General features: G+C 37.8%; 1 protein-coding gene across 4 annotated transcripts in view; it reads right to left on the bottom strand.

The window, feature by feature from the left end:
* Positions 1–20,100, bottom strand: part of LOC131067651 (DEAD-box ATP-dependent RNA helicase 15) — a 75,665-nt gene that overhangs the window by 40,552 nt on the left and 15,013 nt on the right. For all 4 annotated transcript variants that reach the window (XR_009359348.1, XM_059213818.1, XM_059213816.1 and 1 more), the window contains 5 exons: positions 8,599–8,771; positions 8,224–8,455; positions 7,996–8,114; positions 7,314–7,370; positions 7,026–7,210 (listed from right to left, as the gene is read on the bottom strand). Coding sequence is in view for 3 of the 4 variants with exons in the window: in XM_059213818.1 (XP_059069801.1) it covers positions 7,026–7,210; positions 7,314–7,370; positions 7,996–8,114; positions 8,224–8,455; positions 8,599–8,771 (766 nt within the window). In the remaining variant the exon portion in view is untranslated. The remainder of the gene's footprint in view (positions 1–7,025; positions 7,211–7,313; positions 7,371–7,995; positions 8,115–8,223; positions 8,456–8,598; positions 8,772–20,100) is intronic.

The following is a 20,100-nucleotide window of genomic DNA, read 5'->3' as shown; positions in this document are numbered from 1 at the left end:
ATCAAGACACTGATCTCACAAAATTACTTTTGAAGATAATGAGAAGTGACAACAGATATGCACTATCGACATAATTTTCCATAAATTCTCCATGGATAAGGTCATCCACACTTTTGATGATAACGAGAAGTGACAACAGATATGCAATATCGACATAATTTTCAATAAATTCTCCATGGATAAGGTCATCCACAGGAAAATACCAGAACTGCTCAAAGTTCAAGTTCACACATTTCAAAGAATTGCATCACCACATCCTACCTGTGTCACTAAAATAAACAAATGACCATGTCTGCATATAGCATTCATTTCAGTTCATAGATAATTATTTTTTAACAGGAAACTCATGACAATTCTATCAGTGCCAAAACTTCTGGTGGGGACGCATAACTTCTGACCTTACCTGCACATGATAGATGTCTGACTTTCCCCTCCCCAAAATGCCTACCCTACTGAACCTCTTTATGTGACTAACCATAGCCCTGTCTTCATATAGACTGTCAGTCCTGTTTTAGTTGTAAATTCTTTTTGAACAAAATGAGTAGTAAACCGTGCTGGCAATGGCTAGAATTTGAGTTCTAATACGTGTTAAGGCACTAGAAACTATTTCAACTGTGGAAGACCCGAATTTGTTGAATTATTGAATAATTTAGCCAGTAAAATATGCTCAGATGTAATGTTCAGATGATGTCCTATCACTACACATTTTAGTAGCAAAACAAAACAGATAAGATTGAACCCAAAAACCATCTACCAAAGAAAATATTGTTCATTTCCAACAATAATTAGTACAAAGCTAGGGAGATCAACAGATATAATTGAACTTAAAAACCATCTACATGGAAAAATATTGTTCATTTCCAACTATGTATCAGTACAGAGCTAGAGAGGTAAATATGGCAGTAATTGAACAAACCACTTATGGGACCATTCAACAAGAGACTTGGTCATAATGCAGATCGCATGCAATCAGTATGAAATATTAGAAGCCAAAATAGATCGAAAGTGTCAATTTCAAATCATTGGACTACTGCAATTCTAACCGTCATCAGAAATTAGAGAAAACTGTCACAACCAATTCACAACACTAGACTTTAATAGGAGATATCAAATACAGTGCCCACGACAGATAACATCATTAATGGAACAAGACAGTTTGCCCAATCTTCAAATGTCAGACACAGCTTTCTTAAATGCCATCACTAATTTTTCTTGTCCTGGGAATATTGTGCTATATATTCCCCAACTTCACAATAAAAGATGAATTATAACTAAACTAATTATCATTTCTCACAGGCATATTCTTGACCACATCAGTCACATGGTCTGGCCCCACTAGGATTTTGCCCCTATTAAAACTATATTGAACTCTAACAACAGAATAACTAAACCATGTGAATGTTGATATCAATATCAATTCTGTTCTTTTATTTCTCTTTACTCTGTCGTATCTTTGGCAAGTAATTATAGTTTATAACTTTATAAATCATATTCTGGAATGCTTTATAGTGGGTATCCACCATTTCTGTGTCACTGACTAAAATATCTCATGCAGAACTAGCAGCTAAGTTAGTCATTCAAGAAACCTAGTTGCATACAAGAATTTCAGATCATTGAAAAAAAAAAGATCAGGTGGGCAAAATACTTGAGCTTATATATTATTGGCTGGCTTCAATGATGTAAGACTAAAACGTTCTTTACAACAAATGAATTGCAAATATGGTCATGGCCCTTTCCAGGGTTGCGTAATTTCCCAAAGCAAGGGCAGAAACTTAGCATGAATTTTCAATGGTAAAAAATGTTTTCAACTTTTCTGATTATCAGAGCATGTGCAGGCAAAATAAGCCACATTTCTCAAAGCAAAAGACCTGAAAATAATTGTTCAGATGACAATCGAAGTTCTATTCAGAGCATATTTTCCAAACGTCAGTTCAGATCACATTTTCAGATTCCCTAATTAACATGTTTTCAAGTTCTCTAAGTCTTAACTATGTGGTTCACCATGATTCAAGCTGCAAAGTGAACATTCAAGCAGGTAAATTTCCTCTTCTCATCTGAATTGTATTTTTGCAGTAAGATTTGTTTTTTTACTGAATGAAAATTGTGATTTTTCTCATTTGGCATTGCAATTGGAAAGTGTTTGATACAATTGCCAAATTCTTTTTCAGATTCCCTAATTAACATGTTTTCAGGTTCTCTAAGTCTTAACTATGTGGTTCACACGTGGTACAAGCTGCAAAGTGAACATTCAAGCAGGTAAATTTCCTCTTCTCATCTGAATTGCATTTTTGCAGTAAGATTTGTATTTTAGCCTTTATTTTCTCTTTGGCTCCATCCAATTCCAATGCTGTTCTCTGCACCTCATCCTTCAAAATATGGTTCTCGGTATCAAGAAGTCGAGCTCCCCTTATAAGCTCTACCATGGTCATTGAAGATGGCTCATCCTCGCCTTCAAATATGCTATCTTCCATCATGCTCGATGCCATTTTCACTCAAACCAAAGGAGAAGATGGATGCATAAATTTGCTCTTCCCCGTACCTCCAAATTTGCAGCAGCCTCACCTTTTTAATAATTTCATATGTTACATTGTGGACCTGAATTGCTGTCCTCCTCCAATCTGCATCACTACTAGTTATTCGATACGACACGCTTATATTATCCACTACTCATATACATAATATAGGTTGAAGAAACCGCACAGAGCATACACTCACACCCACACAGAAAATACATGTACTGGTGTGGCATACAATATCCCTGAGAAACAGAATGCTTATACACAGCAATCCAACTTTCTTTGAAGTCAATATAGAGTTCACCAAGCAAGAATAATAGCCATTCGCCTATTATGAGCGCACCAGTCTTCAATAGGAATATGCCAGGCCCATGTTGGAATGAAGGCTTGCGCTAAATAACATTACGCCAAAATATGAAGCCATCGCCCAACCAATAAAGGTGGTGTTTGCATGACGCCCTGCCATTTCGCAATAATGATTTGAAGTCATTGTCCTTCCAATATGGTGATGCGTAGCCAAAGGCAAGACAACAAGACCACTCTTCTTTTCCTCTGCGTAGCACGATACTTTGGAGAGAGAATCAAGTAAAACTGTTCAACGAACTTATAGAAGCAAATCGAAATATGGAGAAACAATAAATAGCAGGGAATGCTCAAGATAGTAATGGATCACAAAATGATAGGCACAGAAAGCACATTTATTCCCTTTATTCATGCCTGCTTTGATACCATGTTAAATTGTTAATTTATGGATCAGAATAGAAATTGCAGAGATATAGAGCTATATCTCTGATATTACTGCTCTAAAACAAATTTATATCTGAATATATATCTCCTATCACTGAAGATATCAATTATGATATTGTATTCAGGTCTGTTAATTTCTCACGGATGGAGCTAATGAGCACAGTAATATCTTCACAGTGAATATACGTATATATATGTTGCAGTATATATGTATATAGCACACAGGATATATATTGCACACAATATATTATTCACTCAGCATATATATATATATATATATATATATATATATATATATATATATATATATATATATATCGTAGCTTTTATCTTCCTTGAATTGTATATCACGAACTACAAAGGGATTAATCACGCACTCTCAGTTATAATCACGAACTACACAGAGATTGTATATTTACGCACTCACAGTTATAAGCACTGCTGTATACCATCCACGCACTCTCTGTTCTGCACTTGGCTATAATATTTGTGCCGGTATATCTTATTCGCCTTCCTAGAACCCATTGACGGATATATGTGGATACAAGTCAGTGTCAATGAAATGACATGACTTTCATTCGATTAGGAACGTGGTCATTGACCAAAGGTTGCGATCCACTTAGCAACCCGATCAGCAAATTAACTTAATCGCATAGAATTAAGAACACTTAACAATTGTTTACTAAATGAAGAAAACATATTCAGTAAAACAACGATTAGATTAACAAAACATAATAGTTAGATAAGAGATAAATTGCTGACAGCAATCATAATGAATAATTAAAATGTTATTAAGGGATGTGACAGCAATTAGGAGAAAGATATCTCCTGTCGCTACAACATCAACAGCTACTAATGAGATGTGCACACCTTGACTTGAGGTACACTCACCAACTCATGATTGATAGTAGTTAAGTGCCAAATCTATCAAATTAAGGTCATCTCTTCTCAGTCAAACAAAGTTAACTCACTTCTTCATTGAGAGTAATTAACTTGCACCTCTTAGACTCATCATCTCCTTAATGCATGAATCCAAGAGGACTATATATTTGTATATTATTCTTTGTAATGCGTCTCATAATACATAATATAGAAATTCTTTGTTCATATTTCCTGTTTTGTGAATAGGTTAGGCATTTTTGTCTGGGGTAGAATTCTTGTTTATGCAAACTATACTCCTGTTATTTCAACACCTTTGCCTAAAAGTTATATTTTGATAGGAAAATTAAGTGTTGAATTACTATACATGTAATATATTAATAGGAAAGTCGTTCATGCGCTTTGTAGGGTGAATCTGAATGATGGAGAAAAATGTTCAGTAAAATGGGAAGCACCTCAACAAGGATGATATAAAGCAAATTTTGACGGAGCATCAAACGGTAATCCTAGATTATTAGGTGCAGGCTTTGTGATCAGAGATTGGATGGGGAACATTTTGGTGATGGGAGCTCACAAATTTTCAGATGGTACGAATAATGAGGCAGAGGCTAAAGTGGCTTTACTGGCTATTCGATGGTGGGTTCAAATTGGGTGTACAAAACCTACATTTAGAAGGTAACTCACAAATAATTACCAATGCAATAATCAAAGGTGAAGCTCAAGCATGGTATTTAAATAAATTTATAAGCAAAATCAAATATGATTTAAATTTTTTCAGAAACTACAATATCTCACATGTGCAAAGGGGAGGTAATGAAATTGCTGACGTATTGTTTAAATGGGCAATATCATTTAAAGAAGTGGATGAGACACGTGGAAGATTTTAGAGATCTGGTGGAGGATGATGTAGGTGGCTGCATACAGCTTGGTTTGTAAATGCATTTACTAATTGGAATGGCTGAGAATGAAGTGATGTGATGGGGCATTATTTATAGGTGTTTGGGCTCAATTTTGGACACATCTGGTGGTGGTGGTTGTTGAGGTGTTGAAAGAGATGGGGGCAACATTCACTTTGTGCACCTCCAGGCAAAAAGAATTAAGTGCATTTTCAAGTTTGGTGATGAAGCTTTTGTGCAAATAATGGAGATGTTGTTGGGTGACTGTTTTTTAAAGACAATGCACAATACAGAACGAATGTGGATGTTATTTCAATGGTGATGGCCTGGGGTTTGGAGTTGGGAGAGCAAAAAGACATCTTGGTCTAGGTGTTGCGAAAATGTGAATTGCAAGCCAAAAGGCTTAGTGAATTGCATAGTATTTTGTATTTGGGACTGCATTTAATAAAGGGCTGTGATTTGGAGTCATATAATTGTTGTAATGTTGCATTCAGGCTCAGCGTGTTAGATTGCTTGCGAACTGTTTGACATAATGTCACTTGGCTGTAGATGTTGATTTGTACTTGCATTATTCATGTATCTCTTTCATGTACTTTAATTTGTTAGTTTTCAAATTCAAGGATTTGCATTTATATATTCAAACAAGCAAAAAAACCAAAAAATTGCATCAGAATCAATAACACGCAGGGTTATTCAGTCTGAAAACTAGAACAACAGATTGAAGGTTATTAGACAACTGTTTGTCAATATTCCCTACACATTTCAGTCATATAACAGCAGGGGATATTATACTTTTTCTCAATACTAACCAGAGAGCATCATGACACCATAAGTTATTAAAAACATCAGAAGTTTGAACCTCAAGTGGTTTGTAGCTGCATAAAACCGATGTTTATGTTTTCACTAGTGAATCTGTTCTTGAAAAATTATTTTCCATAAATGAGAAGGGGGAGATAAAAAAAAAAAAAAAGAAAAATTCAAGTTGAAGAATTCCTCCTAATCCTTGACTATGCTCCTCTGATGAATGTACTCTGTTCTGGGGTTAAACAATGCCACTAATCTACACAAACCTAAACCTTCGGCACTGTTCTTGTTTCTGCATTTTGTGCTCTTCTTTTTGTTGTTGTTTGTTCATGTTTTATTAAGGTTGGTTTCAGGGAAAATATTACAAGAGGATTTAGTTAGAAATCAACCTTTCTATTTTAGTGAAATACAAGAAAAGTTTTCTTATGTTGTTGATGGTATAGAAAGCTTAAGATATGGGGACAACCTTTTAGGGCATTCCCTTTTATTCTGGAGACAACCAGATGCCATTGATCAAAATGGTGGCATTTCCTGGCATCCAAATCATAAATACACTAAGAATACATGGAACGTGTCCCCACAAAACAAATGTCCTCGCCTTATCAAAATTAGACATGAAGAACAATCTTTTAGTAAATATAACATAAAGAAAGTCTCATCCCCTTCCTTAGAAAATCAAGCCCATCTTAACTGTTCTTCTACTTCCCCCAACAGCACACTGCTTTGTTGACATTGAAATGATTGGCCTGTCAATCATGAAGCATTCACATGGTTCATTTGAACATAAAAAACAATACATCTAAGTTGCATAAGCTTATTTCACCCCTATCTTCTGCAGCCACACTTAAAAGCCTATTGTCTCTCCAACAGAATCAATCAAGTAGGCAACTGAATCCTCAACTAAGGTAGTTCACATAAAATATGTATACACTGGATGCTCTCAAAATAATTTGACACATCATAGAATAGCCTCACATAAACTAGTCACAGATTTAACCATGATGAGAAGTTCAACAATCAACATGTAAAAAGCTATAATCATTTACATCTAACATGCATACAATCCGACTTCCGAGAAATTAAGAGACACTTGCATGCCTTGGAACATTCTAGTTAAGAACAAAAATGCTCAGTAGTTCTCTATTAAAATTATTTAGAAAATCTACTAAGGATAAAAAAATACCTTTCCTCTTGTGACATTCCAGAATGAATGCAGATAGAAGGAAAATTGCACTCCACAAGCAACTTGTTAAGCTCAGCTGCTCTACTTACACTCCTGACAAAAATAACAACCTGATTGAAATCCAATGCATCCATCAGATCATTCAGTTTCCGATTCTTCTCAGACTCGCTAAGCTTGATGTAGTGCTGCCAGGACAAGTAATGAATTGACTAAATCAATATTGATCTGACAGATTTTTTAAATTAAAGAATTAATGAATACCAAATAATGTATTATATCAAACAAAACCTGCACTAATCCATGCAATGTCAATTTTGCCTCGTCATCCACATATATCTCCATTGGCTGTAAATGGAAACAACGCAACGTATATTCAGGTGATTATTAAAGAAAAGTCACCACACCAATGCATTCACTTCTCTGGCTCCCAAGAAACAAATGTTCACCAAATCTCTATCCAAGTATCCTCTGAATTCGGAATCTAATACTTCACAATTGCAATGAGTTAAAACAGGTGTAATGTCAACTAGGATCATTTGCAGCTAGAATATCCTTCATCTATGCAAAGCTAAATGGCAAATTCTGGGAAATCTACCACTTTGCAAGCTGTCAAGTAGAAATCTTTACTGTGAGCGATAATGTTAGTTATTATTAGCAGACTGTAGAACTATGGTCGGGCAGTTCATTTAATATCAAAATATTTTAAAATTATATAATTAAAGTAGATTGAGGTGAATGCTCTGGAGATAATTTGCCAGAACTTATAGCCCAGATAAACACGCCCACATTTCTTCCACATAAAATACCTCCAACATTGAATGTCCCAGAAGTTAAAAACCCCTTCCAGTTTGATGATGAAACAACATTTGCAAGAATCCTCACTGTTTATATTGTACTAAACAGTGGTAACAAGGAAAGCTAGCTGTTACTCATGAAGCTTGAACAGAGTAATTTGGACATGGAACATTACATCTTGCATAAATCTCTTGCAGACTGGCCGAATTTCTTTGCTCAGAGTTGCAGAGAACATCATTACTTGTTTGTCATGGGGAGTCATCTTGAAAATCTCCTGTATGTCTCTCCGCATGTCTACACAACATGCACTTTCAGAAATATCAGAAGCAAAATTTTCAAAGATATGAGCCAAACAAAACAACCCATTGGACAAAACTTGAGAAAAATGTAGAAAAAAACATACCAAGAGATTCTAGCATTTTATCACACTCGTCAAGAATAAAATGTCTAACACTTCTAAGATTAAGTTCTCTATCCCTTGCCAATGCCAAAACTCGTCCAGGAGTTCCGACAACAATATGAGGGCATTCATTTTTTAGCAATTCCTTGTGAATTCTGACATGCACACCTCCATAGAATACTGCAACCTTTACGTCGGGCAAGTAGGTGCTAAACCTCTCAAATTCATGGCATATCTACATAGTTGGAGCAAACAAGAATCATAAGTAAACTGTCCAATAAGACTTGATTAAGAGAAAGTCAGAACAAACCAGAAGTTTCAAAGGTAAATTGCCATGACAAACATAGTAATACTCACAAAAAAATCCTTATTAACTACCTGATATGCCAACTCTCGAGTATGGCACAGCACAAGGGCAGCGACTTGCCCTGCAACAGGTTCAATTTGCTGAAGAGTTGAAAGCACAAAGACAGCAGTCTTCCCCATTCCAGACTTTGCTTGACAAATAACGTCCATACCAAGGATGGCCTGAGGAATGCACTCATGTTGCACTGAAGCAGAACCAAACGAATCCGGTTTGAAGAAAGTCTGTTAGGCTTAAATGTTTTGAGGATCGTTTGATTTTGAATTTTCTCTAAGCAAGTCATCTTTATGCTCCAAATGTAGTAGTTTAGAGCAAGTAAATTATTTACCTGCAATACTCCAGCAAAGATTTTGTTAAAATGGTAAAGCAGACAACATAGAATATTCAATCTACTAAAACGACAACATTTGATAATATGCAGGAGGCAAAAACACAATTTTACATTTAGCTTAAAAATAAAAGCCGCTAGCTTAATAACCATATTGAGACTCTTTGTTACTCCTTTCACATTTCTTTTTATCTAGATACTAAACAATCAAGGGTGAAAAGACATAAATAAGGGCCATAGTTGCAAAACTCGCAAGTTGAAACTGCTTGCAAGTGTTTCAACACACCAGTTATAACTCACCACTGAGTTATTCACAATTTGAATTTATTCACCAATAGCTTGCCAATTAGTTGTCAAAAACACATTTGTCATTTATTACTCTGTCCACCCAAAAATAGTTTCCAATTTGCTCATTTCAACTGTTTCTAGAGCTCTGCATTCCGCTAGGGTTTGCAGGTGTTAAAAAAGCCCAGTGGTAACCTGGATTTTGAGCATATTATGAACATAGAAACTAAAATTTGTGATTTTTATTTATATTGAGAGTCAAACTTCATATATATTGAACTATTTTTCTTTTTGTTCTATGATATGTATTGAACTCTAATTTTGATCTACATATAAAGGAAATGGGCAAAATTTTCCCTAGATTCAGTAGTATGAATGTTTTTGGAAAAAAAGTTACAAATTTATGCATTTTTTAATGTTAGGAAAATTTTCTGACTTATTGCAGAGCTTTTCCCCAAGTTTTCGCTGGTTACAAAGTTATTGAAAATTTTGGGTCAGTCAAGTTATTGCCAAGTAGAACTTTTCAACTATGTAATTGGCTATCCAAGCAAACTTTCCAACCAAATCAATAGCAGTAAGTGCTCTTGTCAAGGTTTGCAATGCCTGAAAGATTTTTCTACAAAACCATGTGCTTGGGAATTATTGTTTCATGCAGTGCAAGCAACATCGACTATAGGCACCTTGCACAAACTCACATGTCTGAAGAGTCTAATTAAAGTAGAGATTTTGTGGCCTTCCTTTATCCATAAACTAGAGATGGTTATACCACACAATAGTCATCAATATACAAATCTATGTTGATGTGAACGAGTTATATTACCTAGCTAGTTTCTTATTGAGTCCTATTCACAATTAAATAATTAAGCTTCCTTGGGCGTTTACTTTTTTTGTCTCATATAATAGGATTAAGACACTTGTCATGATCTTGGTATATCCTACAGTTATACCCTTGTCTTTCTATGTAATGTCCCCTTTTGGGATTGCCCTAAATCTGGCCCTAGATACTATTCTCAATTGATAAGAGAGGGTTAGAGAGAGGGTGTCCTTATCTTCTTAAAGGGAAAACAGTTTGCTGGTCCCTTTATTGTTTTCCGTTCTACTAAAGTATTCTCCCTTTTTTCATTCAGATCAGGGTGTAGATCAAACTTCTGTATATATCTACATATTAATCCAGTGTTCCACGGGGAAACGTTTCCCTCCCCCTTTTGGGCCGCGTCTCGGAGACCGGGACGATTCCGAGACAGGGAGACGGGGATGCGACGTCTCCCGCCGACCCGCCACCGCCACCGGAACTCCGCTGGAGATGGGGAAACGTCTCCGCATCTCCAAATTTCCTTGGGAGACGTCTCAGCGTCTCCAAGTCTCCTTGGGAAACTCCCAGGCGTCTCCAAGTTTGCTTCGGAAACTCCCAAGCGTCTCCAAGTCTCCTTGGGAGACTCCCAGGCATCTCTTGAGGGGCGAGGAGACTTGCAGGAATCTCCCATCCGACGTCTCCAATAATCCTTGGGAGACTCCCCGACGTCTCTTGAGGGGCAAGGAGACTTGCAAGAGTCTCCCGTTCGAACACGTCAAACTCAAAAAGCAATTGAAATCCTTTTTTTTTTTTTTGAGCGATTTGAACATTTTGCCATTTTGTCTTTTGTAATGCTATTGCTATTTGCTACTCATTGTAATGATGAGTCATGTAATCATCATTATAGACTTTGTGATATTAGATATTAATATGATATTTTAATAATAGAAATCTCCAATTTGATAATTTCATTTGTCAAAATTTTATTTAGCAATTAGCATTCAAGAAATCTTTGTATTTAGATTTAATATTTCAAATTTTGCAATTTTGTAATTTTACTAATTTCCTATAGTTCATTTGAAATGTAATTCTTATACTGTTATACTTCTTTTCACAACTAGTTTTTCAAGTACTATTAGTATATGTATAATTATATCAGCACCGCCACCCTGCCACCCCCCCACCGCCGTCCCCTAACTTAGGCCCTTTGTCCCCCCATCCCCAACGACCGTGAAACACTGTATTAATCTATTTGTATGTGTTTTCCATTTGCTTAAGGAATTCACTGCTAATCATAGCCAGATGCTGTTATAAGCAATCAGTCAGTTTCAGTGTGGCTTTCTGAAGGTCTATGTCTTTAAGTCTGATCCGCCTATGATGTTGATGTAATTCTGAGTGCAGTCTATTTCTCTCCAACTGATTCATGTGTTATGGATATATATGAAAGTAAGTATGACTGTCATACATATTGCTGTCTATATTAATATTACTACTGAATTCTGCATAAGAACATTATCAGGCTTCATATGTTAAGCATACATATAAAGCACATCCCCAACCAAGAACAGAGATATTACTGCCTGTCACTTAATAACAGTTCTGATCTGATATGATCGATGATGATCTCCCTGGATGCTTGGATTCCTTTCCTTTATATCTCTCAATGTGAAGGAGGGGTCACACCCCTTCAACATGTATGCCCTTTGGCAAGAGGCACACCATTTCACCATCAGCATCCTTTGAAAGAGTGCAACCCTTAATTATTTCTGCCCCTTTGAAAGGGACACAACCTTTCACAATCAGATCTGCACTTAAAATTAAATTGGATCTGCATCTCTGATTCCCAAAATTATCCCCCCTTCAAATGAGTTTTGTTCTCCCATTATACTTCATATTTGGGGGAGTCACAACTTATCATTTCATGCCTTTTGACCATTCATTAACTTAATTAAATTTTAACTATATTTAATTTTATTATTTTTTAATATTTTAATTTAATTTTTATTTGTTATTCTTTTGTAATTTAATTTTATTATTATTATTTATTATTAAATTATCTTTCAAAGTGGGGACATTACATTCTAACATGGGTTTTATCATTGGATATTTTGCCAGTTCCATTTTGCATCTAATGAAATATCTGGCTTTGTAACATTTCCATTGCTTCTCTTTTGTGTGGAAGGTTGTTTTGGTAGCAAGCAATCCTTGGGCTGTGGAGTTAATCAGCAACTTTTACATAATATGAGAGCTCTAAATCTGGCAATTACCTTCTCTCCTTTTTGAATTTCAACTAAGTGATTTCAAATGGTACATCCTGTTACTTAAAGGACCTAACAGTTGAGCTTAGAAGGCCCACAAACCTATAAATCCATGTAACATACAATAGGGTTTGGAGTTAAAAACATTTGAAGCTTTTTACTATGGGTTCAAAAAAGTGTGCCAAAAAAAATTGAAGTCATACAAACATCATAGTATAGTTTCCAAAAACCAAAAAAAAAACTTTAGTAATAGGTATAGCAGATGTCAGTGCACAACATGCCTGCACTAACATCATCATCTACCCACCTGGTAAGTAGTCGGATGGGTGACCAATGCCCAAACTATGATGCTTATGTTTTTTTATGAGTCCTATAGGGCAGCTTTACAAAAAAGGCCATTACTTAGGCATACAGTATCAGATTTTCGCAAATGCTAATTCTTAGCACTGCACAGCTATGTACTTGTTTTTTCCTAATTTTGCCCCAGGTACAACATATTATTTCAATTTGAAATCAATTTTTCTATTTTGAATTGTATTTTGGACATTTTGCAAAATACAGGAACATTTTGTACGATGCTAAGGTTCTAATTTCACATGTTTTGATCTCTACTTTGTATATGAGGAGCCTATCATTGTAAAATCATGAGTTTTTTAATGTATCTTTCCACAATCACCCTGAACAAAGAGCAATATAAGTCCTGGTAAGACCACATCCTAAAACATCACAAGTGGCTTCATTAATCTCTTGTTGCATCCCTGTAGACTTGTTCCTGAACCAAATACACCTACTCGAAAACAAACATGGGATATTAAGAATGATCACATTCTTAGATTAATTGATAGTAGTGTTGATTTTAATACTGTGTTCTATCTGACATATTGAATGCCCATGCCCTCTTTCAACAAAAATTTGGGAGATCTTTAGAGACCCACATCTCTCTCCATATCTCGTTATGGATAATCTTCTACCCCTTGATAATTACTATACCCTACCATATGATGATAATACAGACAAGCAGCTTGATTATCTAGCAGGTCTTGATAGTTGTGATGACATTGAGGCTTCACTTGACGCTCCTTTTCATCCTACAAATACACAACCATTGATTCTTTGTCTTCCATAACTCCTAATCAAGATTCAGAGGCTTAGTCTTCTTTAACTTTGACTCACTATCCTGAGGGTAAGGATTTTCTTGCATTCCAACTTCACAGCTTCAACTCCAAGTGTTCATTTTCGAATGTCTGCAGCTTCAACTTCAAGTGTTCATTTTCGAATATCTTGTGCAGACACATCATCATGGGATGGCTAGTTTAGTTGGATGACATCAATCAAGTTTGCATCCCCCATATTTTGTTGCTTCAAGTCATTTTTTTCCATACCTTCAAGTTTTCCCTTCCACCTATAGGATTCAAGGTCTCTCTGTAAAGGTTTGTTGTGACCATTTCACACATCGCCCCATCCCAAATGGGGACCCCCTCTTTTTGCTTGTTTTTCGCTCGTTTTCGCTTTCGTTTTTAGGGTTTTGTTAGTTTGTTGGTCGTCTGGATTTAGGGCCAAGCCTTAGGGTTTTAAATTTTGCCTTTTCAAGCCAAAATCCAGTCATTTTTGAGAGCTTTTGAGCTTCTTTTCTAGAATGCAAATTTTGAATGCAATGATTTCGCCAAAATGGTCTAATTTTCAATTGGAATGTTCATGCAGAGCTTAAATTTGTCTAAGTGTTGACCGTCAATATGAATTTTTGTCTAATTGAATATTTTGACCAAATTTTGACTTTTTTGAAGTTTGATCCTGGGCATTGGAATTGATTTGTTTTCACCTCGTGAAGTGTTAAAATGTGAAAAATCTTGTTATTTTGGCCTGTAGGAGCAAAATCGCTCCTGTCCCTCAATGAAGGACGGGAGCTCAATTTCAAATATCTCATCATCCTTGCAGAGTCCAGACAAATTTTACGTTTGAAGTGATGGAGAACGACAAGATCTTTCCATTGAATATAAATTGAAGATTTTCATGAGCACAGAAAGGCCTCCAGAAGGAAAATCGCTCCTGTCCCTCAGTGAAGGACCGGAGCTACGATTCAAATTTCGTTTTGTCCTTGCAAGATTTTGATAACTTAACAATTTGAAAGGGTCCGAAGGAAGATGCTTTGCCAAATGAATATAATTTGAGATGCAAAAACGAAGGAAAATGACCTATATTGACTAAATCGCTCCTGTCCCTCTCCAAGGGACCAGGGCGAAGTACCTTGTAGCTCTCGTCCCTCTCCTAGGGACCAGAGCGATTTCCTCCATTTTGCAAAATCCAGACAAGGGTCAAGGTAAGTTTACGTTCAAAAACGAAGGAGAACATGAGATGAATGCATTGAATATAAATTGAAGATTTTTGGGACGTCCATACCAGTGCTAAATGCCTAGTTCGCTCCTGTCCCTCAGGAAGGGACCAGAGCGATTTTTGATATAATTGCTTTTCTTGCAAAGTTACAAATGATGTCAAGGCATGAACGAATAGAGGGAAGAAGGACGAGTCCGTTGAATATAAACTTGGAACCAGGCAAAGTAAGATAGTGGCCACAAGGGAAGGATCGCTCCTGTCCCTCTCCAAGGGACCAGGGCGATACAATGGTGATGATACGTCCCTCCAAAGTTCAAGGTCGTTCCTCCAAGGTTCAAGGCCGATCCAAGTCAAGACGAAGGGTGGCGAAGACATTTCAAGGCATTTCCATCAAGCGCAAGGTTGTAAAGGTCATCACATGGAAGGATTTGCGCTCTAAGACCCAGATCGCTCCTGTCCCTCTCCAAGGGACCAGAGCGATACCTACATAATGGCGTAGATTTCAAAAGGCAAACAAGTTTCGAGCAACCAAGAAGGTCGAAAGGACGTCATTCCACGCAATGAAGTTGATTGCAAGTTGGTACAAACAAGAACAAGCACATAATGATGAACTTCGCTCCTGTCCCTCAGGAAGGGACCAGAGCGATATTAGATGTATTGATCAATTCATGCAAAATTTACGTAAGGACAATATATTGCAATGTTCTGGAGGGTCCATGGTATGACAACAAGATGATAAACAAGAGTTTTGAACGTCCAAACATCGCCAAATGGTGTAAAGGCCCCACATCGCTCCTGTCCTTTGGACAAGGACCAGGGCGATCCTATCAAAAGCGCTCATATTCCTCCAAAATCGAAACAAGGCGAGGTTAAGCGGGATAAGGGACGGCGTTTGGAAAACATCACAATGAAAGATCGAAGGTCAAAAATGCATAGTGAACGTGGAAAAATCAACATCGCTCCTGTCCTTAAGACAAGGACCAAGGCGATACTATCAAAACACTCACGTTCCTTCAAAGATCAAGGCGAAATGAGGTTAGGAAATGCGAAGGACGACGTTTGAAGGACATTGCAAAGGAGATCGAAGTTTAAAAGTCGCCAAGATCAAGGAGAAATAATGGATCGCTCCTGTCCCTCTCCAAGGGACAAGGGCGATGGTCCCTTTAATACATCCAAACACATAATAAAAGCAAAGGGAAATAAGCGCAAAGGACATGAGCATGGATGTTGTTCGCCTTACAATGATATTTCGAAGGTCAAAGATACAAGGTGAACGTGAAGACATGGAAATCGCTCCTGTCCCTCTCCAAGGGACAAGGGCGATGTTAGATAAAACACATGACATTCTTTGAAAGTCACGTTAAGACAAGGACGCACAAGGTTCTAAATGGCGTTTGGAAGATGATACAAGGAAAGGATCGTACCAAAATGGAGAATTTCAAGCAAAAAACTTAGGATCGCTCCTGTCCCTCTCCAAGGGACCAGGACGATAATGATCATGAGATGCATTTGCTCGCACAAGAAAGGCATTCAAATTCGAAGGACCACCAGATGATCGATTTGGGACGTGAAAATGAAGGAGTTGAACGTTAAAAACGCAAGAATCTAGACCAAAATCATGGATCGCTCCTGTCCCTCTCCAAGGGACCAGAGCGATGAGGTACGTCCTTTTATTTTCATATTTTGGCGCCAAATTAAACAATTTGAATTTCTTTAAATGCTAAATCAATTTAAAAAATCGAAAATCCATTTTTTATTGGCATTTAATATGGCGTTAACATTTATTAATTATTTTTGCCTTATTTAAAAATCGAAATTTGCAATTAAAAAACGCAAGGCATTAAATAATTATTTAATTAATAAAAAAAATCGATTTGAGCGCTCATTTAAGGGGGTCGGCCTTGTTATGTCATTGCAAATCATTTAAAAAATCATTTGAAATTGTTATATTTTACTAAGTCGGCCTTAGCAAATGAAGGATGAATGCGCTATATAAGGGGGGTAGAATTATCATTTTCTACATCATTATTTTACCTTCCTTCATGCGAATTGAGAAGAGGCGAATGTAGTGCGAGTTTCATTCATCCAAAGGTGGTGCGATTTCAAACCAAAGGTGGCGTAGACATTCCCAAGGTGGTGCGAGGCGTGCGAAGTGTGTTTGAAGAGGTGTGAATTCCATCCAAGGTGGCGTAAGCAATCAAAGGGTGGTGCGAATTTGAAGACCACACCAAGTGCGAGCTTGAGGATACACTAAGGCAAATTTGCTAAGGACTTGGAGATTTGTTAGTGCGAATTTGAAGATCCATTTGAGACCACGTCCAAGGCAATAAGTGAAGATCACATTCTATCCAGAGGTGGCGAAGTCAATTTTGAGGGGATCATATTGAAGATTATCTTTATACCTCAATTTTGCCTAGGCAAATTTTGTTTTTGCATTCTAGAGTTAGCTCTCTATCGAGGTATGGCGACCCCAAAGGCGGGAGCATCCACCAGTCGCTCGGCTCTCATGAAAGAAGATCAGAAGACCGAAGAAATGGAGACCAAGATCGTGTCCAAGTGGAGCAACATTGGAGATACCAACTTGGGGGACTTTAGCACAAAGAAGTTCCGAGAGGTCCCTTACATCGGCAAGCCATCACCTGTCGCCCGGAGAATAATAGAGAGTGGCATCATTAAGGCGGCCGGTTTTCCTCCAGCCATTCAGTGCCACGAATTGATGATCGAGTGTGCCCGTCATTACAATCCACAGTCCAGGACAATTGTGTCCAATGAGGGAAACACTTTGGCGTACCTTTCAGAGGAAGCCATAAGTGAAGCCTTCCATCTTCCAGAGCACAGGGACATGATATACAAGAGCATTGAAGGAGCCAGATCAGTGTACGATGATGATCCAGATGCTTGCCTAAGCATAATTAACAAGAACTGGCTACTTAAGAGTCGTCCCCGTCTGAGCAAAGTACCAAACACACCACACAGGATTGATTTCCAAGAGGAGTACAGAGATTTGATCACCATGCTCAACAGAGTTACAGGAGCACCTCATGCCTTCTATTTTGAGAAATGGATGTTTTACTTCATCCAGGTGATTGTTCAAGGAAAGGGTACAATACATTGGGCTAGGATAATTAGCCATTGCTTAGACGTACAGTTGAGAAGACTCAGGGCTACTAAGTCCTTCCACATGAGTTCATACGTCATCTATGCCTTAATCAGGAGCGTTGAGTACGCAGGACTACCTCACAGAGGAGTGATTGGAAGAGGACCCGGCGAGGTCAGAGTTTGTGAATCCTATACCTACTTGCATCATCCACCAAGGAAGAACTACAAGTTAATCAATGATACTTTCACGATGAACATCACAAGGACGTTGCAAGGAGGGATTCACAACAGATTATCTCAGGATGCCCAGGAATTCATCAAGAGGTACGGTGCTTGGTTCATTCAGTTTCCCAAGTTCACTTACATTAGAGTGTATGGATGTCCTTTACCTCCATACATGTTGCCGAGGTACCCTACAGATAGAATTGTGTTACTTGAAGTAACAAGGCAGTTGGCAGCATATGTGAAGGCATTCAGACACAGACATCAGAATGGAGTTCAGGTACCTATTATTTTGGGTAATTCAGTTGAGGTATGTCCTAATGTCTTAGCCATGGATGACGCAGAGAAGGAGTTAGCCTTGTATCCTTTTTCATCTTTTGCTTGGAGGAATAGTTTTGATCCACATGGACATTTAGAGGAGACGGTCGGTAGAAGATTTAGACATGAGTACCAGATTGAAGATTTTATGATGAATCTCCTAGATGATCTCGAAGTGAAACGAAAGATACATTCTAGATTGCCTCTGGATTTCATCAGGAAATGTAAGATTTACAGAGTAGCCGACCAAGCTCAGGACAACGGCAGGCACATCCAATCTTCATATGATAGAGAAAGCAAGACAATAAGTTTGAATTGGAATGAGCCCGAGGCCGTGGATTTAGATGAATTGATGGCACCAGTCTTGTCTTGTACTCGCAGATGGGTAGACGTTCAGCATCAGAAGTTGAGAGAACAAGGCATAGCCATGTCTTTTACTTTGGAAGAAAAGACAGCTGAAGGTGGAGCCAGTGTTAGTGAAGGCAATCCTAATCCTAGGAATTCAGGTGAAGGTAACCTTCGATGTGCCAGTGAGGGCAATCTCCATTCGAGAGGTTCGAAGAGAAAAGAAAGATCAGAAAAGAAAGAGCCTTCCAAGAGAAAGCAAAGTGCCGGCAAAGATCAAACACCAGGTACTTCTTCCAGGCCAGAGGATAGAACAGTTCGAGTGGAAGAATCCATGGAATCGATAGTACAGAATGACAGACAGGAAGAAGAACAGGCACAGCATGTTTCATCCGATGGATCTCTCCAAGACTATGATTTAGATAATGATAATGAAGTAACATCTCCTCCCAGACAAGAAGAAGTAGTACACAAAGAAATTCAAGTTCAAGAGACAAGATCAAATATCCCAGATTGGTTGAAGGAAAGATTGACTAAGGTGATCGTAATAGAGGACGAGGACAGTGCAATTGATTTAGAGAGCCTCGTGGGACGTTCACATATGACAACAGAGAAGAAGAAGGCTACAAAGATGTCCAAGATGATTCGAGATGAGACTGGATCTAGAAAACTGCAGATAGCTACACCGGCAGCAGACAAATATGAGGGTGAGATCTTAGCAGAGGACTATCATATACAGACTATTGAGTTAGGACCATCCACCGCAGAGCAGACTTTAGATGATGCCACCGACACATTTGAGGCATTGAAGGACAAGTTTAGAGAAGAAGTAGAAAAGAATAGAAAGCTGGAGAAAGAGGTCGGTGCATGGAGGACATATTTCAGTCACATCAATGAACCTTTGGGACGTCAGGATCCAGTTAGATCACCATTGCAGGCATTGCCCCTTCAATCAATCAATGAAGCAGAAAGATTCAGGAATATGGTCCAACGTACATGTAGTTGGATGGATAGATCTCACACGGTGGCCATTGAGTTTGTTACTAGGATGTCGAAGATCACCCATCAGGCTATCCAAGTCCTTGAGATTATTCACAGATTGATGGCAACAGTAGCTGCATTTGCCCATACCAAGGACGTTGTCATCCCTGTCTTGAAAGTTATAAGACATACATCCAGAAGAATTTTAGCACAAGAGAGGATCTTAGAAGGTGATTCTCACAGTTTGTTTCAGTGGTCAACCTTACTCCATATAAAGAGTGTTCTCTTTGAGGACATCAGTGTTAGATGTGGTCAAGTTGAGGAGGTGATCAATCCGATCCAGGACAGAGTATTTGAGGTACTTCGTACCATTCTTGGCAGAAGGATCGAGGTCGAGACAGATGTGGATTTACAAGAATTTGAAGATAGAATCAAGATCATCTTTCGCAAGGACGCAGATGTTACAGATGAGCAGTATGATCAGATGTATACTACCATGCTCCTGATTGATAGAACAAAGGAACTTGAACCTACTTGGGACACAGCTCTTCTAGAT

This window comes from Cryptomeria japonica, chromosome 11 (assembly GCF_030272615.1).
Source record: "Cryptomeria japonica chromosome 11, Sugi_1.0, whole genome shotgun sequence".
Lineage (NCBI taxonomy): Eukaryota > Viridiplantae > Streptophyta > Pinopsida > Cupressales > Cupressaceae > Cryptomeria > Cryptomeria japonica.
This window is presented reverse-complemented; position numbering and strand designations above follow the sequence as displayed.